General features: G+C 35.7%; 1 protein-coding gene across 6 annotated transcripts in view; it reads right to left on the reverse strand.

The window, feature by feature from the left end:
• The window catches only part of Pcm1 (pericentriolar material 1), a 91,915-nt gene that overhangs the window by 39,087 nt on the left and 29,738 nt on the right, over positions 1 to 23,090 (reverse strand). For all 6 annotated transcript variants that reach the window (XM_029481017.2, XM_029481019.2, XM_021169412.3 and 3 more), the window contains 14 exons: positions 22,033 to 22,231; positions 21,115 to 21,288; positions 20,477 to 20,631; positions 20,141 to 20,367; positions 16,414 to 16,556; positions 16,156 to 16,285; positions 13,595 to 13,735; positions 12,551 to 12,741; positions 10,125 to 10,322; positions 8,448 to 8,667; positions 8,195 to 8,340; positions 7,513 to 7,703; positions 4,993 to 5,164; positions 2,089 to 2,447 (listed from right to left, as the gene is read on the reverse strand). In XM_029481017.2, coding sequence (XP_029336877.1) covers positions 2,089 to 2,447; positions 4,993 to 5,164; positions 7,513 to 7,703; positions 8,195 to 8,340; positions 8,448 to 8,667; positions 10,125 to 10,322; positions 12,551 to 12,741; positions 13,595 to 13,735; positions 16,156 to 16,285; positions 16,414 to 16,556; positions 20,141 to 20,367; positions 20,477 to 20,631; positions 21,115 to 21,288; positions 22,033 to 22,231 — 2,646 coding nt within the window. The remainder of the gene's footprint in view (positions 1 to 2,088; positions 2,448 to 4,992; positions 5,165 to 7,512; positions 7,704 to 8,194; positions 8,341 to 8,447; positions 8,668 to 10,124; positions 10,323 to 12,550; positions 12,742 to 13,594; positions 13,736 to 16,155; positions 16,286 to 16,413; positions 16,557 to 20,140; positions 20,368 to 20,476; positions 20,632 to 21,114; positions 21,289 to 22,032; positions 22,232 to 23,090) is intronic.

The raw sequence follows: 23,090 nt of genomic DNA on the forward strand, positions 1-23,090 counted from the left end.
GGAAATCAAATAATCATTATGTGATTATTCACAGGGTCTGCCTCAGAAATGAACCATTTTCTACTTGAATGGTTCTCTGGTTTTACCAAATTTAAACATACGATCTTTATTCAGAGTTTAATATAACTGTTTTAAATCTAGTTCTTCAGCAAAGTCTTACGGAAATTATAGAAGAACCTGTTTCTTAAAACCAGGAACACATAGCAATGCTATAAAGACAACTTAATATAATACTCAATAAAAGTCAATGAAACACTAATTTATCTATATATAAGCAAGTCTGTTTTTAAAGTAGTTTCCTTTAAGATAATAAAAAACAATGCATTATGAATTAGAAACCCATTAAATGAATCATCAAGAAATGTAAAGAGAAGTCATAATTAAAATTCAATGCAATGCCCTGGTATAACACTGAAAGACAAAAATTAGTAACATTTGAGCATCTGAGCAACTTTTCAGTAATATAAAATTTGGAGAACAGTTGAGCTGAGTTTGGCAGTTGATAGCTGCTGGGAGAGAATCACTCTCTTTTGAAAGTGTTCCTACTAGTAGCATTTCTTAGGATATAGTGGATTGCCCTACACTCATACACACAGGTACTTCACTAACTGGATTTAGAGGATTATGAAAAAAAAAACTAAGAAGGAAGAAAAGAAAGCAAAAGAAAAGAAGGAATGAAGAAAGGAAGAATGGAAGAAAAAGAAAAAAGGATATGCCATTGGGAGGGGAACATGCTGGTGAATATGTGTGAGTATATATATATATATATATATATATATATATATATATATGTATATATATATACACACACACATACATATATATGTATGTATATACATATACATATATATATATGCACATATATATATGCATGCCACGGACCAGGTCAGATGGGCATAGAGTAGGCGGGAATGGGGGTGACAAACAGACACAACAGGAGAGAGTGTGCTAGATCTGAATGTAGTGTCACAAACACCAGTCTTATATAATACAGAAAACAAAGGGGTAGGATGTCACAGCAGCCAAAGTACAGTGAAGTTATCTGACACAAAATAGAGGAATGACTTCAAAAGGAACCAGGTAATATTTACAGTAAAAATAAAAACAGCCCTGCCTAAGGTCAGCTAATTACAGGTAAGGATTTCACACCCTGGTCACAATTTGTGCTACTCCTTTCAGCCTTGTGAAAGCTAGCACCAGGGGGGTTCTGCTCTAGCAGACCTTCTCATGAATAATGCAATACCACAAACCCCCTATTTCCTAGGCCTTGGTAAATTCTTGCATATGGCTGTTCTTTTAAGTATCTGTAGGAAATTTTCATTTGACAGAAGAATTCACCAATATGCAATGTAGTCTGCTATACCTGGCTGTAATGAAGATTCTAAGTATACTTTGCTAAGCTTGCCCTGAGACTTCTATCTCTTATCCAGTAAAATATTGTAAGAAAGCATACAAGACCCTCCACAATATTGCAGGGACAAATCTGGGGCAGTCTAGCTATGGGAATGTCAAGGTTCCAGGAGGCTAAGTTTCCTTGAAACTCTGCCTCTGGACTGCTTCCAGGTTTCTAAACCTGTAATGCGAGTCACTACGGTAGTGGATGTAGCATATATATATATATATATATATACACACACACATATACATATATGTATGTATATATGTGTGTGTGTGTGTGTGAGTATGTATATACATGTATGTATGTGTGTGTGTATATATATACACACACATGTGTATATATATATGCACAGACACACACATACATATACATGAAACAAAAGTTTAAAAAGCACAAAAAATAAGAGCAATGTTTTAAGATATCTCCATTAAATGCTACTAAGAATTTAAAAACTAACTAAAATAACTAAATATAATATAATATAAATATAATATATTATATATTATATATAAATATAATATAATATAAATATAATATAAATAACTAAATATAATATAAATAACTAAAAATAATTGAAGCAGCTTTCTACAATGCCTATAGATCTAACTATACAAAAATAAGTTATGGCAAAGTAAGAAGACCAAGGTTTATATTTATACTATAAATGTTCAACACATTTCAAAACTTACCAATATTTTTAACTCTACTTTTTAGCTGAGTAGAATTCCTCTTCTTACTCTTTGATTTGGGAGTTTTGTCCTTAGAAGCCAGGCTGGCCTGGGCAGATGCTTTTCTTGTTTTAAATGTTTTAGTTACTGTTGTTGGGTCTATAGGATCAGGCATACTGCTAAAGCTTTCCAAGGATTCTTCATCAAACTGACGTCTTCTCCTGCTTGTATCTGGTTGATTTTTGCGATTACTATTTGTAGCTTTCTCTACAGACTCTGCAAATCCAGTCTTGAAAAATGGTTTTTCTACTCCACCTTCTTGATCATATAACCATGGTGTCTTAGCGTTTTCAGCTTCCTCTTCGGGCTGTTTCTGATTCCTTACCAATAAGAAAAAGTTTTATATGTCACAAGTTTGATTTATTTATATTTACTGCAATCTCCATAGATTAGATAGAATAGATTTTGGTTAATAAAATCAACAGGCTAGGAAAACACTTTCACAAAAACATAAAACTTTTTAATCAGAGAGCCCAGCAAGTGTGTTACAAAGAATATTTTTGGGAGATACTGACTTATAAATTTTTTTTAAAGATCCATTTATTATTATTTCTAAGTACACTGTAGCTATCTTCAGACACCCCAGAAGAGAGTGTCAGATCTCATTATGAATGGTTGTGAGCCACCATGTGGTTGCTGGGATTTGAACTCAGGACTTTCAGAAGAGCAATCAGTGTTCTTAACTGCTGAGCCATCTCTCCAGCCTGACTTATAAATTTTAACTCAAAACAAGAGTCAGAAATTTCTAACTTAAAAGGACAAATTCAGCTGCAATTTGTTCTATATAACCGGTAAACTAGAAGTTGTGTTTGTTTACAGTCTTAAAAGTTATTTTTTAATCAGAAAATTATTACACATGGGGAAGTTATACATGAAATTCATGCTTTTTTGTTATTTTGGTTTTGGTTTCTCAGGACAACCGGGCTGTCCTGGCTTTAAATCAGGCTGATCTCGAACTCAGAGATCCACCTGCCTTTTCCTGAGTGCTGAGGTTAAAGGCATTGTGCCAACATGCCCAGTGAAATTCACACTTAAATTCCTATAAATAAAATATTATGAATACAAAGCCACTCTCATCTTTATAGACTGTTCTTGCTTGGCTGTTTTTTGTTTGTTTTAATAAAACCTGTATAGATGAATGATTATAAAAAAGTGTGGTCTACATAACTTAAAATACTTCCTTGCTAGCACTTGACAGTTTTATGACCTTTAATAAAGACTGCTAGGTTTTAACTCTCTTACTATGTTTAGCCACTTAACCCAGGTTATAACCCAGGTTCTGATTTAGTAAGATAAAGATATCTAATTTGAAATATTTCAAGTAGTTAAAACAAGATATGTAGTTCCATTCTAACCAAGACATTCATAATGAGAAATCACAGTTGTTTCTTCTGCCAAGGGTATATAAAACATTGATAATAAAGCAGAAAAACCACAACAGGAAGCCCTGTTGACTGAAGCGTTGAATAAATATTCATTGCTTGTGATCAGTGTCCTTTCTAAATGGCAACTGTGTACTAAGCTCTGATGAAAGACCACTTTCATAATGAAACGGGAACTTAGTAGAAAAAAGAAAGGTTAAGCTAACTAATAAGCAGTTAACAATGTCGAGGGGATGAAGTGTAACAGGAATTCTAAGACTTATCTGTTAACCAAGGGCCCCTGCAGAGTTCCTGACTTAACAACAGCGGTAAATGCTAATTTAGGAAGCTGAGACATGTCCAATCGTATTACTAGGTGGAGGCACGGTGTGCACTGTGTCTGAGGTCTAAAGCTCTGAGATACTTCTAACAGAATACTGGGTCCAACTGATATCTATGCTTTTCATTCTTTTGGGTTGTTTGTTTGCTTTTAAGTAAATAACAATGAGGCTATAGAGAGTATCTTGTAGCTAACTTGCCTACTGCCCCTTACAGTATCTCAATTTGCTTATTTGTCCCAGAACAAACAAACTAAAAAAGGTTATAGGGATTTTCTTTGAGTTAGCTACCAAAAACATTTTTCTGAATTATTTATTTATATAGTTATTTCCATAGCTGTAAATATGCCTAAAAAATAATAGCTGAGTCAGGCCCCTTCTTTTATACTGTGTTGCCAGAGATTATCACATTAAAAATAAATATGAGAAAGAGAGAATATAAAATCCTAACTATGACTAATACAATGTATCATCAAAACTTCAAATAATCTGTTTGAGAGAATTTTAGTATGTAGCCCTGGCTGGCCTGGAACTCAGTATATAGACCAAGCCGGCCTTGAACTCCAAAGATCTGCCTGCCTCTGCCTCCTGAGAACTTTTATTTAAGGCATGTGTCACCAGGCCTGGCTAAAAGTTGTTTTTACAATCAAATAATACTCGATATAATAGTATCTGAATGGTATTCAGAGATTGTGAATCAAACAGTCCCTCACAGTTACTGTAGATTCCAATACTAAGTTGGTAAACACTGAACTTCTTAACTCTAAAGACAAATATCAAATCAAGATTAAATCATAATTTCTACTGATGTTATATGAATTTTGTAAAATACCCTGGATTAAAACTCTGGTGGCTGTTAAGTTCTTAAGATCGAGGAATATCTACATGATGTATACGTTTTATATAACCAATAGTGTATCAAGCTGCACAATCACAAAAATTCTGTGCTGTGTCACAAAGTGAATCGTGGCCACCAATATAAGTCAACATGCAAGCGGTTCCCAGCCTGATTCCTAGGACCCATAGGGTGCAGAGAGATAACCTACCCCCTCAAATGATCCTGTCACCTCCATATGCACGCGCAAACACACACATACACCCAAAATGTAATTTTCTAAAAAAGTAAGTGAATGGTAGACTTATCCGACTTTGATACAATCAAGTACCTTTGCTTTTCTGCTCCAAGAGAAGAACTGCTTTCAAAGGGTTTTGGAAAAGCCATATACTCTGTTTTCCCTGAAGGATTTTGAGCTAATGGCTGCTGCTGTTCAGTAGGTGTAGAAACATTCTGAGAAAAATCTCCAAAATTAGAAGGAAATAAAGGGCTGAAATTCATTCCTAATAAAAACACAGGGAAGAAAACAATGAAGAAGTACCTTAGCCTTAAATGAAATTAAAATTTATTTTTAAGAGATTTAACTGATTGAATATCCTGTCCAAACCTATCAAAACTGTCAATTCAATAAACTAATAATGCTCATTTCCTATTTTAGCTCAGTCTACTTATATCTGAGATATTTGTTATACTAAAGAAATTAATGGTTCTCCCTTAAGAACTAGAAGTTGGGGCTGGAGAGAGAGAGAGCTCAGCCCTAAGAGCAGTAGATGCTTTTCCAGAAGACTTGGCTTTGATTCCCAGCACCTACTTTGCAGCTCACAGCTGTCTGTCATTCCAGTCCCAGGGATTGATGGCTCCTCTAGTCTCTACGGGCACTGCATTCATGTGATGCAGATACACATGCAATTAAAATACACACATTAAAAATAAAATGAAAAAAATTAAAAAAGAAAAAAGAGCTAGAAGTTTTACAAGCAGAGAGATGGCTCAACAGTTAAGACATGAACTGCTTTTGCAGAGAGAGTTCGGTTCCCAGTGCCCACATAGACCCACAATTCCCTGTACTTCAGCTTCAGGGGATCTGACACCCTCTTCTAGCCTCAGCGGGCACTATACTTACATGTACAAACCTACATTCACACACACACATATAATTAAAAATGAAAATGTTTCTAAAAAACTCAAATTATGACAGGGTGCCAGACTGAATTGTAAGTACTTCATATACAATTTCACAATAATGAAATACTTTACAAACAATATTCAAAATAATGCTATGAATTTGATACTAAGCACATTTATTCATCTGGTACGGGTATGACTATTATTAATGTGAAAATAACGCATGCACCTTTTCATTATTACTTAAAAACCTACTCAAATAATGTTTGCTATCAATATTACTCAAGAAGTAAAAAGAGGGTTGTTCAAGTTATAAATGCCCATGCTTTGAAAATACACTCTGGAATATTCATTCATGAAGACTTCCCAACCTTTGTTTTCTTCTTCCATCTTGATTAATGGGTCACTTAGCTTATAACAACACTTTCAACTCTTTACCTTACCATTAGTGGCTCTGGTCAGGCCAACACCCTTTCCCTAACATCCCTAGAAAAGCCTTCTAGTCAGTTATCCTCTTCACCTCTTTACTCCAATTCCTCAATGCACAAACCTACATTCACACACACACACACACACACACACACACACACACACATAATTAAAAATTATATCACCGTATAATCTTCCTGAAATAAAACGTCCCTGTTATTCCCCCTTATAATCCCTCTTGAACACAATATAAAACTTAAGCTTCTTTTGCACACCACAGAAGGCCCTTGCTATTCTCCAGCCACATCAATCACTTCCCTGACTTAACAATCTCTAAATTCTCCAAGTGATGTTTTATTGCTTTAAAACTCTTAAGTGGCTCTATTTGGTTACAGTGGTTCCATTGGTTAAAAAGCCTTTCCCATTTTAATCATTAAGGAAATGAACTTTTCCTTAAATATCATCTTTTCTAAAACCAATTTGCTTATATTCTCCAAGTTTCTGTATCCTTGCTATACGACAGCTACTGCACTGCTGTGAGCATTTGCTAACATTACCTTCCTAACTAGATTCTGAATTGCTTTAAAGATTTATCTTAACTCATCTTTGGATCCAAGTAATATATAATACCAGGCACATAATGAACCAATGGGGAAAAGCAAAGCTAATAAACAGTAAAACCACTAAATACCTCACCGAGACGTGGCTGCTCTTAAGCAGTGTCTTACTCATCCTTCACCTGCATGGTGACAAGAGCCCCTAAACAAGGCCAGTATCTTTCACCTTTATAAACAGCTTGAATTTTGTTAGCAATCCTGTTTATATAGATGCACAAGGGGTTCGCAAAGTCCTGTCCCTACTTGAAAAGCTGCTGTCCACTGATGGCTAATAAAGGAGAAAGAAAATGCTGTCCATACTCCAGTAGACTGTTCCACCCATGCTCATACTAAGTAAACTAAGTGGGTTTAAAAAAAAGAGGACATGAAGTTAGAAATATAGGAAGAGTCCACAGGGAGGGGTAATTTGCTTAAAATACACTATAAGAAATCCTCAAACAGTGAAAACAGAAATCCATACAACAGATAAATCATAATCTCAAACTGTTTCTTTTCTTTTTGGAGACGCATCTCATTTAGCCCAGCTTGGCCTCAAACTCAGTATGTATCTGGAACTGGCCTTGGACTCCTAATTCTACTGCCTTTAATTCCTGAGCGCTGGAGTAAGAAGCATGTAATATCATACCCAGTTCAAAATCTTCATATTTACTTCGTTTTCCTTCAGGTTCTCAGTTACCTACCTGGTGCAAATGATGGAAAGTTAGTAAATCCAGGCAGGTTAAACAGATTTACAGGCTGTGTTGGAAAGCTGAAAGGGCAAAATAAATTGGGAGAAGAAGGGTGTGACGCACTACTGCCTCTTTCTTTGCTTCTAGGCTTTTCTGGGTGCTGATTTTGTTGGCGCATAAGTTCAGTTAGCATTTGTTTTAACCTGTAAAAAAGCCAGTAATTTAAGTCAGTTATAGTGCCATCAAAAACTAAGTTCAAAAACAATACATGTAAGAAATGACTTAATAGCATCAGAATAGACAGATTGTTCTGACCCTACAACAAGTATCTGCTCACTCTGTTGACCAAACTCAATAACTTAGCTTGGCTTAATTTAATAACTTAGCTGTTGGAACAAGTACTGACCTTAGTTCTAATAGACAGAGGTTCTAATATAAGAACCTAAATTTTTGCATGCTGATGTTTTGTTGTATAATTTAAATACTATATACTTTATCTAACATTAAGTATACAATTCAATACAAACATTATAAACAAAAGCCAGTCCCACAGTGACAGAACATGGTTGTAATTTTCAGTCAATAGACTGACTGCAGTTGGCTCCTGCCTCTTTTTCCTTGAATGTAACTGTAAAACTCTCCTTTCATTTTAGCACTCACTATACAGTATTTTATCCTTAATCAGACAGGTTACCTCTGGACATTATTCTGCTGCCATGTTAGTTGTGTGTAGCACTGGTTCAGCTGATGCATAATAAGGTGTACTTGAGGGGACGCCACATTACTAGGCAGAACACTGTACGGACCTGTTAGAAGAGTCTGCAGCAAACAAGATAAAGTCTGTTGGAAGAGAATGTTGACAATAGTTACAATGTGTTAAATAAACTGTGTAAAGCTTCAAAACAACGTAAATTTAAAAAACAATACATTTCAAAGATAAACTTTACCTGTTGGTCTTGCATCAGAGTCTGACAAATATTGACACTGAAATCGAGTTGTTTCTTTAGCTGATTAATCTGTTCTTGCCACTGCTCCTTCTCTTCTATGTAAGAGAGCTCTGACACCCATCGAAGGTTTTCTTGTCGTTGCATGCTGATATTCTGCTGCCTTGTCTTGGCTAAAGGACGATAATTTCCATCTGCTGAAACAGGGCGATTGTTCTTCCACCTAATGTAGAATTTACAGCATTAAGTTATCATATGAGATAACTTGAGTTTTAAAATATGGCAACAAACCTCGTATTTTGAAAAACAGAGAAGAGGGGGAAATAACATATTTTCAGCCCATCCAATTATTCTTTAATTGCTTTCTAGTCTTTATTTGTATTCTTACACCATAGTCTAACTATATTCTACAAAATAAAACTACTTTTTACACTAAAGCACTTTTCCACCCTTCATTCTTTACTTCATCAAGTGGCACAGTTTTATCTGGTTAACAGCTATGCATCAATGTTTATCATTACTAGAAGTAACGATGCAGATCAGAGATGGCTGAGCAGGATCTGCACTTGCCACCAAGCCTCATAACCTAGGGTAAAAGGAGAGAACCTACTCCTGAAAAGTTTTTCTAACCTCCACTGTGCAACACACACACACACATTTTTAAAATATGTAATTTTAAAAACAACCCACAAACAACAATGCAATTAACATTGCTTCCGGTTGTTTCTGCACTACACTGTTCTGGTCTCAAGTGACCTCTAGCAGCAGCTGGACTATAAGAATACACTGCTGATGCCAGCAATACAATCAGTTTATTAACAAAAATTTTCACTACCTGAAAATTTTCATTTTTTGCTTAATTCCCCCAAACAACAGCAAAGATGAAAGCTTAGGTATGACTCTTGGTCTAATCTAGGTGGGAACTATTATAGCAACGTCTTTATGTAGAAAAGGAAAGTATCTGTCATTTATATATGCAAGCATCTACAAATAAACATAATTTGACTTTTTTTTTTTTTAAGTATCTAATTTAAGAACCCCAGGTGTTCTCTCCACCCCTAAAACGTTTGGAATCTCCGAATGGCAGATTCTGTTGTGTTATGCAGAACAAGCCCCTTTTAACAAAGCCAGAGTTTATAACTCTTAGCCCTTTATGATAAGGGGCACAGTCACCACAAAAATCAATCTGGCTGTTAACTTCCAGACCTACACGCACTTACCTTTAGGGAAGGAAATGAAACCAGAGATTGAACCTGATAATCAATGGCATATTACTTAGTCAAAGGTAGACCTCAAAAGCAATGCAGATCTACACATTTCCATTCATTACAGACATCACCTCATATAGCTGCTTCACATTAAGCAACCACGTTGAATACTTTATAATAATTTGGTAAAAGTTTTTTCCAGAGTTGTAGCAAATCTAAAGACAAATTGTGGAAATTCTCATTTTTGTCAAGACAAGAGAATATAGGTAATATGGGGGCTTGTACTAAAAGACTAATAGTCTTGTGGGATAAGTTCTTTAAACTGTAAGATCAGCACTACCTTTTGAGTAGTTGGAGCCATTGTGAACTAAATGCTGGGCATTTGGTTAATTAGTGTGAACTACAGAACTACTTGGTGTCATAAAGACTGGAGGTACTTAAAATCAGACAAAACTTAAACACTGTAACTCACCTGGCTTTGGTTTCCTTTACACTGTAAGAATTTTGATTCATGCTAGGAGGGTACATAGGGAAGTTATCATTGGAACTGGCATCCTGCTCCTCCTCCTCTTCTTCATCTGTGCGAACAATTCCTTCTGAAAGATAGCCATCCTCATCTCCTTCTTCATCTAATGCACACTGAGTAGAACCTCCCCAAGTTGCCATTGTTCTAGGGATCATGAGAGATGAGACAGACATCATTATGGAGATTAGCTAGATATGTTCAGAGCTATAATGCCTAAGATTTTGATATATATGAACACATACATGTATACAAAAGTTCATTTCACCACAATAATTCTGAGATGTTGTCTTACATTGCTGTCAGACAAAATGTGTAGTTTGCCTTCTAGAGAGTAATACTTCAAAGAAATTAAAATAATCATTAGAACTTCTGGAGAGTTTTTCTTTAACTAAACGTCCCCCAGCCATTCCTTAAGTGATAGCCCTCTATTTCAATGCTCCCTAACAACATTTTCTGCAATAGTTGGAATGATCTCTATCCGTGCTGCCCACCCTACAAAGTGGATACAGGACACATGAATACTGAGCACTTAAAATGCTGCTGATATGACGGGGAAAAATGAAATTTTAACTTTAACTTGGTTTAAATAGCCACTGTATTTACCAGCTGTGATATTAAAACAACTCTAGACGCTAAACTAGGGAATCTGAGTTTACTTTTCAGTATCCACATAAGACAACCTCACAAGTACCCATAACTACAGAACCATAGGGATCAATGGCTGTAGCCTCCACAGGCAGATGTGCTAGCAGACACATACTCCCACATACACACACAGAGTTGAAAACTAGAAATAAATTAAAATTAAAGGAATATTTAAGACACAAAATATCTTCATTATTTTCCACAGTTCAGCAATAGTTTGATCTCATAATTTTAAATGCTTAGAATTCTACTTTATACAAGTAAGTAATACAAAATTACAGAAGGATGTTTAAAATCATTTTGGGAATCATTGGAACTTCTGCTGTAATCAACCCAAAATTCTTTTCACATATCTATGTATGTATATACGTATATATGTATGTCAAAAGTGGGCATCTTGGCTACACAGAAAAGTTCTGTGTAGCCAAGAAAACAAAATGGAAAAAACAAAATGGAAAAAAGTCAGCAAATCAACTATTTTTTTAAATTAAACACTGTAACAAAAATAAATCCTAAGATATACTAAGTTTGGTACTAACAGGATGAAGTATGATAAAGGAAAACACTACACGTTTTCCACAACTACACTGTTCAGAGCAGACGACTTTGTATGTGAGGTAAAACAAGTCAGGAAGCCTTTGGTAATGTGTTGGGTTGGCTTTGTAGGCTGTCAGTACAAAGTGCACATGATGCAACACAGGTTTAGCAATGCTGGAAACACCTTGTATTCACTTAGCATTTAATTCTGGCTTCATTTTTCGCTGTAGTATGTTGGAAATAAGCAATTTTGTAAGCGCCCCCCCCCCTTCAGTTAACATTCAGTCACGTGAACCCTCAGGTTAAGAAGCCAGCTCTACACAAACGATTCTGAAACCAGAAGCTCATCAAAAACATCTGAAGAGTTCTGTGAAAGAGCAGATACACAGTGGCAAGAACAGAACAAGATATAATATACTTTATTCATCAAAATGCACATCGAGGCTCCAATATTATGAAATCTCCTAAGAGGAAGAGAGTATGTATAATATTTTAGAAATGCCATCTGAGTATCTGAAAAAATAAGACTACAACATATCTGGACTTCAAATTTTTAAATTGAATATTACTAATAGCTAGTTAACTTATCTTAACAAATAACTAATTCTTTTACAAATATTCCAAATACGGGACTTGCAAACTCATTTCAAAAACTTAATGTTTTATATAAAAAGACTTTATGATTATCCTCAAGAACCTTACAAATGGTAGATACACAATTTAAGATAAAAAGTAATTCAATTGGGCATGGTGGAGAATGCCTATACTGTGAGCACGGAGGAGCTGAAGGTAAGAGGACCAGCGGTTAACAGGTCATCCCGAGCTCCACATGGAATTCAAGGCCAGGCTTTGTTACATGAGACTCTGTCATAATACAATATAGCATTCTGTTCTGAAGGAAAAAAGCACTACAAAAATTATGTATTTTTCATTTAGTAAGTATACAACTTTGCAATGAAAATAAGTTTTACAAACAATCTTTATCACCATTTGATCAAGTACCAGAGTAACTGAAATAGAAAAGAAAGCTGTAGAATAGAAAGCGGCTAACTGAGTTATTCTTAGTCACACACTGAAAAATACTTGCTTCAGTGAGACAGCTGATTAGTGCTAGGTTGTGCGAATGAGTCTGCCTGGCTTAATGCTCTGGGTAAGTGATGTTTAAAAGATGTTTTAAATGACTTTCTTACTTTTCTGTTCTACTTTGCTGAGGAGTGCACAGGTTCTCAGATCCATCGCTTCTCAATGATATAGCCACTGGAGATGAGGTCTCAGCTAGACCTTGCCTCCTCTGGTGTTCAGCCATTAGAGCTTCAAGTTGCTTCCTTCTCTGTCGTAGCTCTTCCCTTAACATTTCATGTCTTCTCATGTCTGACCACAACTATTATTTAAAAACCAGAGTCAAGTAAATATTTGGATTTGCTGAATGAAGCCTTAAAGAATAAAAGTCTTAATACTTAATAATACTTAATTCTATCAGTACAACAATATTCTATTTCCAAAGTTTCTATTTTTATTCTAAGATATCCATAAAGGGAACTCAATGGTTAAGAGTATGCACTGCTCTTGCAAAGGATCAGAGTTCAGCTCCCAGCACCCACATCAGGTGACCCACAACTGCCTGCTAAGTCTGACTCCCAGGGATACCTGACACTTCTGGCCTCCGTGGGCACCTACACTCGTGTGTACATGCCTCTACCACACACAACACACATAATTAAAAATACTAAAGTTAAAATCTTTTAAGATGTTCATATGGGTCAAATGGTATTTTAGGGATACAAAAAAAAGCAGTTTTTAACTGTTCATGAAAACAAGAAGCACTAAATATACTTCATAAACTATTTAATAAATGCTATGGTATTATGCAAATCAAGTAAAAATGAAATGTCAAAGAATAGACCATTCTAAATTAAATAATTAATGTTTCCTATAGCTGCTCCTATATTTGCTAATAAGGAATATGACTATTTTAAAACAATATAACTTCAAGAGGGGAAGGTTTATTCCCCAACTTAAAAAAAAACAAAAACAAAATAACAACAACAACAACAAAAAGACATAAAATAATTCACATATATTATCTGTCCAGTAGGTAAAAGGGCCCACAGCAATCCCTCCCCATAAAAACAAACAAACAAAAAAACAAACAAGCAAGCAAAACAACAACAACAACTTTACAGCCTCGGGAATTAGGAGCCAATTCAGGAACAACACAGTAGACTATCTCATACCTCATTATCCACCACTGAAGAATCTTCAGGATCAATAACACACTTGCTTGTACTGCTGTCATTTTCATTAACAGTTGGAGTTGAAGTAATAGCTGGTAGATATTTTTTTGTGGGACCACTACTTATACTAGTGGCTGAGAGCTAAAAACCAAAATATTGTATATGTATATGTGTATATGTATGTATGTATGTATGTATATACATATACACATATACATACACACTTATACAAGTACACACATATATAAACAAATACTATTTATATATATTATGACAAATACTACTATAAGGCACTAATACAATTGAACTTATTTCATAAAGTAGTTATCTTACTTCTTTAGAGCTCTAGTGCCATAATCTGCTATTATGCAACTAAAAAAGGCACCATGATCCAAAGACAACAGAAGAAAACAAACATGATAACAGGCTAAAGGTGATGAGAATTAACAATTGGAACAGTAAAAACATGTAAATCAAATATTAGGGGAAGGGGGAGGTTACATTCAACCCAACCTTGGCACATACTTCTTTGGACATTATTTATATTGAGGATAAAGGACAAAAGAATTAGAAAAAAATGGGAAAAGTACAAACTTAGAAACAGTTGTGTCTGAAACATAATTTGCTATTTTTCTCTTTCTTCCTTAAACAAGTTTAACTACACAGTAAAGTTAACCAGACTGGGGAGATGGTTCAGTGGGTAAAGTTCTTGGTTTGCAAGCTTTGAAGGCCTGCATTCAGATCCCCAGGACTCACATAGGAATCCAGGCATAGCCACAAGGGCCTATAATCTGCTCTGAGACAGAAACAAGAGGATACCAGGGACTCATTGGTCATGCACTTGAATCACTAAGCTCCCAGTTCAGTATGAGAGACTCTGTCTATAAAATATGATTGAAGTGTGGCAGAAGATGGCACCTGACATCAACCTCTGGTCTCCACATAGGCTTGTGTGTACCCAGACAAATGTGCACACACACATACATACAAATGAATATAGCTGCACATAATAAATATACTTTAGGAAGATCTCAAAAAAGAGTATACTATATATCATCCTGACATCTAATATAATTAAAATTATCTTATTCTCTACTCTATCAGAAAAATTTAACAGTACTACATACTAAACAAAGTCATATAAGTTAAAATTAAAGCTATATATAATTATTTCCTTTAAATAACTCATAGAGGAAAAGATCTGGGTGAGAGAGGGGATGTGGAGGGGAATGGGGATGAAGATCAAGTGTGGAGAGAAAATAGGCTGGAGTGGGCTTTGAGTGAGAACCAAAATCAGTGGGGGTGTCTCTACTCAATAGCTGGAGACCTGGGACTGGGAATCGGGGGGTTGGGGGAGCTACAGGGATGACCCTAGCTGAGACTCCCACCAGAGGATATGGAGACTGAAGTGGCCACCTCCTGTAGCCAGGCTAGACTTCCAATGGAGGGAGGCGGGTACTCACAAAACCTTCAACCTCAAATTTGTCCTGCCTAGAAGATGTGTAGGGATAAAGATGGAACAGAGATTAAGGGAATGGTCAACCAATGACTGGCTCAACATGAGACCCGTCCCATATAAGAGAGCAAACCCCTGACACTATTAATGATACTCAGCTATTATTGAAGACAGGAACCTAGTATAACTGACTCCAGAGAGGCTTCATCCAGCAGTGGATAGAAACAGATGCAGAGACCCACAGCCAAACCTCAGGTGGAGCTTGGGGAGTCTTGTGGAAGAATGTGGGACAGAATGAGTGAGCCAGAGGGGTCAAGGACACCACAAGAAGACCTACAGAGTCAACTAATCTGGGCCCATGGGGGCTCACAGTGACTGAACCACCAACCAAGAACATGCAGGGGTTCAACCTAAGTCCCCTACATGTTGGTAGCAGATGTGCAGCTTGGTCTCCTACTGAAATAGAGGCTTGCTCTAGCTCTGTTACCTGCAACTGGATTCCCCTAGGCTGGACTGCCTGGTTGGGCCTCAGTGGGAAAGATTGTGCTTAGTCCTGCTGCAACTGAATGTCACAGGGTAGGGTGGTACCCAAGGGGAGCTCTTCTCTGGGGAGAAGGTAATGGGGGAAGGGACTTGTAAGGGTGGAACTGGGGAGAGGAGGGGGAGGGGCTGTGATCAGAATGTAAAGTGAATAAGTAACTAATGGAATAAAATAACTCATGATGGTTTAAAAGTTTTACTGTATAATCTTAGGTCAATAAAAATGGACTATTGATCTATATCTGATGAATGTAAGCAAGAATATCTTAATGTGATAATAGCTTTGAATTTCCATGTCATGAATAAATGAGTAACTAGCCCAATATAAAAAACAGAAGTAACCATTTAATTCCCATGAACTATTTTTTCAAAGTAAAAAAACCAAAACAAAACAACAAAAATAATCCAAATCTATTTCATTATTTATTATTTCACTCAGTTCAGTAATCAGAAAATTGGCAAATATAATCTGCCACCTATTGACCAGTAAAACCAGACTAGTTCAAAATGACATTAGTTTTTAAACATTTTCAAACACACTGAAAGAAATAAATTTTATAATTACCTGAAGGTCAGGACATGCCTTTTGCACTGCTTGAATTTTCTCTTGAATTTCAATCAATTTCTTTCTTTCCTCCTGTAATTGTTTAAGCTCTCTCTGTTGCTGCTGTAGCTTAGCCTCATAAAATTTCTCTCTATAATTAAATTGACATATTTGTGAACTCTAATAAAATAAGGATACTAAGCAAAATATAACACAGTAAGCACCTAGCTAAATAACTTGCTCTTTAGTTTTTATTATGAAAGTTAAAGTTTATCATACCTTGTTTTTTCATTTACTCCAGCATCTATTTTATTAGAATTTTCTCTTGCATTATTGGAATTTTGTTTGATATCTTCTTCTGCTGCATAGAAATCATCCAGATTTGATGCGGCAGGGACAACCACTTGAGTTGCATCGTCATCCTGAAACAGCAAAATAATATAAAACTATCTGGAAATCCAAAGACATTATCCAATTTACACTTTATATAATTCAGTAGACTAAAATTTGACATATATGTCAATTGATATAAATATTTGATATAGTTTCTACAGAAAACCAAAGTATATCCTCTATCAATGATAAGAAATTTAACTGTTAAAACTAAAATGAGTTAGTTACAATTTTTGTCGTGCTAGAGAATGAATGTAGGTCTAGGGTGTTCTGTGATATACTGACATCCTTAGCCCCGCCATATAAAGTCTTGAGCTGTCAATGCTTAGTGCTATGGTTAGGATAAGGCTTGCATGCATTCCCCAAAGGTTCACATGTTATTTTTAGCCCCCACTGTGAAATATTAGGAGGGTGAAAATTTAATCCTGGTATGATGTTTTGACATGAGGCCTTTTAGAGTTACCCGATTAACTAAATTCATAAAGGTGGAGTGCCCATAGCTGAACACTCATGGCTTTACAAGAAGAGGAAGGGTACAGAAAAGACTACAGGGGCAAGGAAGGTGGAGAGCGCCCTGGAAAACAGGACAGACTCATGCATATACTGTTCGTGCCCCATCCTTTGCCACATACTGTCTTGCACAGCCTTCTAACATTTAACCAGAATGTAGACCCTTAAAACCTCCAAAACTGTGAACTAAATTAGCGTAATTTTTTATGAAGGGACACAACCTCAGGTATTTCATTAGTGTTATGAATTAAAATACATTTAATAAAATTTGACCTGCTTTTTGGGGGATAGAGGGGGGAAATTCAGGATAGCAGGATTTGTATAGCTTGGCTGTCCTGGACCTATCTCTGTAGACCAGGCTGGACTACAAACTCACAGAGCTCTGCCAGCCTTTGCCTCCCGAATGCTGGAATTAAAGGAGTCTGCCAATATTGCCCAGCAACTTGCCATTTCTTTTTTTGTTGAAATAATGAACTATCAAAGAATAGCATTGTGTCAAATATGCAGAAACTAAAAAATTATCACGGAGCAAGAAACTTGATATTAAATCTTAAGATACATCTATTATAGTATTTCAAATAATCCATACCTACTATCCGTTTAAAAATGTCCCTCATTTCCTCATTTTTGTCTTTAATTTTCCAAACAAGTATGAATATTTATGATATAAAAGATAGTAAGATGAACAAGGTAGCTTATTTCCATAATCCTGAGTACTTAAGAGGCTAACAAAGCAAGAGGATCTCTATTAGTTAAAGACCTGCTTGGATTTCAGACAGGGAATTCCTAGTCAGTAGGAGATACAGGATCAGACTTTCTGAAGGGTTGGGAGTTGGCTTATATTTAAAAACAGAAAGGGAGGGAGGGAGGGAAATCCCATCTTAAATCTGTCATGATTAAGTAGAAAAACAATGTTTATCTTGCTATCAGTACATTTGCTTCTGTTGTTAAACTAACGTAATAATTAGAAGGGGATAAAAATGAGCTCCTGCATTTTCTTGAAAATATTTATTTATAGTCCATACTTTTTCTGAAGATTACATCTGAAATTTTCAATGTTCATATGAACAGGAGACTGGCAAGAACTGTGTTATAACTTAAGAAATGAAGAAGCTGTATATGAAGTATTTTCACAAAATAGGACTAAAAAACCTAAAGTATGAGAAATAATGTAAAGCAAAGCTGCCTGAAAGTTACTTCTCATCCTTTAGTTTTTCAATGTCCTATTTTGTTATCTTAGGGCACAGTGGATCTCAGCCTGCCTAATGCTACGACCCTTCGACCCTTTAACACACTTTCTCATGTTGTGGGGACCCCAACAGTTATTCCATTACTACTTCCCAACTGTAATTTTGCTAGTTATGAATAGAAATGTAAATATCTGATATGCAGCCCTGTGAAAGGGTCATTCAACCCCCCAAAAGGGTTTCCACTCACAGGTCTTAAAGGAATGGAAAACTAAGAGATAATAACAATTAGCAAGATGAGTTCTTACAAATATAAGAATATTCAGGACAGCCCAACTTGTTACTACTACTTGTTTCTGAAGCTATTTCATGCTTTTCAAACATTAATAGTCATGTGACCTAAGTTCAAAAAGTAAGGCGGAAATTCAGAGATAGCCCTTCTATCAATTTCTTTAGTGTGCATGCTTTTTCCGACACACTTCACATATATGAGCAAAAATAATAGGCACATATACCTCAAAAGATGTTTATGCACATTTTACATGTGTAGATTTCTACATGTTTATGTACTTTCTTTTCTTCATAGCTCTTCTTCTCATAGAGAAAATTTAGAAAAGGCCAAAATCCAATATATAAACAAGTTATAGTATACCAATATAATAAAAAATGTAATGAAAGGTATGGAGATATGAACTCACTTTGCTTAGATTATCAAATAATAGTGATTCTGGTGAGCAATTAGAAATTTTCCATTCAAGTTAAAAGGTTTGGTAATGCATGCCAATGATCTAACAAAACAGTTGAAAGAAACAACAGAGAAAAAGAAAACAAAGGAATAATTTCGCAAGTTAAAATATTTCTGTTGCTCTAGAAAAATGATACCTATCTTGTCAACTACAAAAGGCTCAGCAGACTTTGGACTACATCAGAGAATAAGGAAGTGTTAATGTTTACAGAATTATCTGTAATATATATACATTATTTTTAAACACATGTATTAATAGTTGAGCTTTACTAATATTCTAAAGTTTGAATTGTCTTTTTTTTTTTTTTTAATTAACATCAAGTAGTTTAAGGTCTTGGGCTTGGGGCTGGAGAGATGGCTCAGCAGTGAAGAACACTGACTGTTCTTCAAGAGGTCCTGAGTTCAATTCCCAACAACCACATGGTGGCTCACAACCATCTGTAATGGGATCCAATGCCCTTTTCTGGTGTGTCTGAAGACAGTAACAGTGTGCTCACATACATAAAATAAATAAATAAATCTTAAAAACTAAAGATCTCAGGCTTTGCTCTAAGCTATAAATTCTGGCCATAATTATGTAATATTGGGCATTTAACTTTTTCCGTTTGTTTAATATCTACCTCATGATGCTTTTATGAGACCTATATGAGGCCAGTGTCATCAGCAAAACACAACCATGCTCCTGTGATCCTATTTACATACGGTTGCATTCTCACCAGTAAGCTGTAAAAGGTATTATATGCTTTAATAAAGACAAAGATATCTACTCTAACCCGGCTCCCCATTTCTTTCTTAGAAAGTCTCTTGTGCCTAAAGCAGGCCTCCAGTTTGCATACAGTCAAGAATAACCTATAACTTCTCCTAATCTGACTGCCTCTACCTCCCAAGTGATAGGACTACCGGTGTGCACCACCATGTCAGGTTCAATTTCTCAAGTTTGCCAGTCTCTGATGTATGCAGCATGTAAACGACTGACCCTTTAATGGGAACTGCTAGGATTCACAGATAGGGCTGGGGAATGGAACTCTGCAGTAACATGCTTAGCCTATCTGCAGGGCCCTCAATATTGCAAGGTTTGATGTAATAAAATGAAAAGAAGTTATAACAACATAATTATCAACCACACACAAAACTTTCACCTTACATGACTGTACTATTTCAACAAACTGACCTGTACCATAGCAACAAGATCTTGGAGCTGTTTAAGTTTCTCTTTTGCAGCCATGAGTCTACTAATCTTCTGTTCAAATTCTTCATCTTCTGGTGCTTCGTCAACCAGACTGCTCCTACGACTAGATAATGAAGCCCCACTGACTCCTTCCTCTTCTACTTCCTCTTCCTCATCTTCACCATGTGCTACATGTAACCTCTGTTCTCCTTCTCTATTGTATCGACAGTCTGTTGAAAACAAGTATCATTCAAGTACATGATTTTAAAACATTAAGAGTACAAATAAAAGATAATCTACTTCATAACAGTAATATGGAAATTTTTCTGTGAATCATACCTAATGGAGGCATGTTTAGAGCTCTGATGTTGGCAGCAGATCTGTTATTAATTTCACAGTTAGAATTAACTGGTCTCCCGTCTCTATTGTTAGAACCACACTGTGTATTACTGTTAGTATTCACTTCATTCCAGGTAGAAGCTACCTGTGGATTTCTGAAAGAAATTAAAGCCAAGTTATTTAGACCAACAAAAATAAATAAAAATTAAAAAAACTACCATAGGCCTATAATAATGTAGCTGCAATCTAAGAATAGCATTAACTAAATCATTTAAGCTGAAATAATAACAGACTCCTGCTTTATTATTTGCTTTTCCATAAACTTAGACATTTATAAGTAAAAGCATCTGCAAACTCAAAACTTAAAATACAGAGGTGGGGAAAATGCTAAGTCTGACACTTCATAAACTTACTTCCATTAAGTAACAAAACCAGCAAGTTTCCTAAATTATTGCCTTCAGTATTTCCTTCTTTTTCTTCATGGGCCAAGAATGATTATGACACTAACAGATAACCTCCATGGTCAAAGCTAGGATATGAAGCTAATTCTGAACTCTTCACTGAGCGCCTCCCTGCCCCAACTCCACGCACATGTACACATCAGATGAATACATTGGGAAGAAGAAACTTGTTGTCACCTAATGTTAGTAACAGGTTCAGAATTTTCATGTTCAGAATCATATTCTGACTCTTCAGTTTCTTCATCTTTTGTATTTTCATTTACAGCATCTGTCATCATATCTGATGTTTGTTCATAATAATGAACTAATTCTCTCAGTTCATTCAATCTCTTTTGAACTTCATTTAACTTCCTGATTAAAAAAAAAATGTAACATTAACACCAACACCATTTTAGAAAACGAAAAAAAAACCCTTATTTTCACTTAATAGCAGTTGGCACACACACCCACATGCACAGATTTAGACCAAGTTCTCAGGGCATCTGTCAATTTTAAAGATAGTTTCAACTGAACATGTTGTCACATGTCTTTAATCCTAAAACTTAGGAGGCAGAGGCAGACATATCTCTGTGAGTTCAAGGCCAGCCTAGTCTATACAGTGAGTTCCAAACCAGCCAAGACTGGCTATATAGTGAGATACTGTCTCAAAACACACGGAAACAAAAAGCAAAAGAAAACTCCAACAGCATGAATTGAATGTCATATATATCACCCCTGTTTTTCAGGCGCAGAAGCAAATGCTTTCTAAGTGTTTTGCCACACTGACACAGTCTTGTATAATATAGTTCAGGGGTATGACTCTGGAGCATAGGGCTTGTTTGAATATTAAACTATTTTACCTATAGCTCTTGCTATTTGTAACCCTTTCCCTGAGAAATGATTAGCAGCAGGTTGCAGGAACTATCTCAGCAACGCCGTGTTTCTTTTAGCCAACTGATAAGATTCACAGATATTACATCTCCTCCTTCTACCATATATCTTAAGAATGTGTATCTTACTAAACTTCAGTTTCTTATAAATTTTCAAGTTTAAAATATTGTCCTCATTATTTAGCTATTTAATAGATGTGAAGAATGATTGCAAAAAGTATTTTACTGTAGTTTTTCAGCTGGATTTAGATGACCTTCATTTTCACTCTCATTCTGAGAAACTAGAGAGGTGGCAGGACAAGGAACGGATGAGATAAGACTATTGGCCTCTCCATTGACAGCTGATGCAAAGCCCACAGGAGCAGAGAGAGCTACAGTTGAACTCTTCTTATCCCCACTTCTTTGGAGAGAGGTTGAAGGCACAACTATAAAAGAGAGAGAAAAAATAAGCAATTAGCAGACTAAGCATGGTATGAACCAGCATATATTTACAGTCTGGATTCTCACAAAGAAAATAAAATTAGTTAGCATCTTAAAACCTGCAGATTTAAACCTTGAAAGCTTATGTACATACATAGGCCACTTGCTAACATAGCTCAACAACTAAACACATCAAAATACACGAGGAAAAGTATTTTTACTTCCTCCTTACAGACTGTCTAGAACTTTTGCATTACAGCTACTAGATTAAAATACAAGGTTAAAACAAGACAGAAACTGACAAGAATTACAATTTTATATGCTAGAAAAACAATTAAAAAAAAAACACAGGATAAATTTATCTGAGATTAAAGAGAGTGAGTCACTATGTCTGATGTATAGAACACAAAAGGCCAATCCTAGCAGGTAATTAATTGTTAAGACTATAATTTTCTACCTCCAACTACTTCAAAACTACAGCCATTTATTTCTTCCTCAATGGACCTATCATTGTTTACTTCTCACTTTAATGCCACAATTATTACAGTTGGTTTCCAATGGTCTCATTATACTAGTCTTTAATCATTCTTCCTTTTACTACAGCTCTTACATGCTTTTCTAGAAGGAGTAGTTTCTTAAGAGTTGTCAGGCAGCAAAGCATGACTTTCTTTGTATATAAAACTGAGACAAAGCCATAAACAGACCTTTCAAAGCTTAAGTTTTCCTTAGTTGTCTTCCTCTGTTCTTTTTTTTGTTTGTTTGTTTGTTTTGTTTTTCAAGACAGGGTTTCTCTGTGTAGCCCTGGCTGTCCTGGCACTCACTTTGCAGACCAGGCTGGCCTCGAATCCTCTGTTCTTAAACGTT

This window comes from Mus caroli, unplaced genomic scaffold, assembly GCF_978045245.1.
Source record: "Mus caroli unplaced genomic scaffold, Mus_caroli_1 scaffold_10, whole genome shotgun sequence".
Classification (NCBI taxonomy): Eukaryota; Metazoa; Chordata; class Mammalia; order Rodentia; family Muridae; genus Mus; species Mus caroli.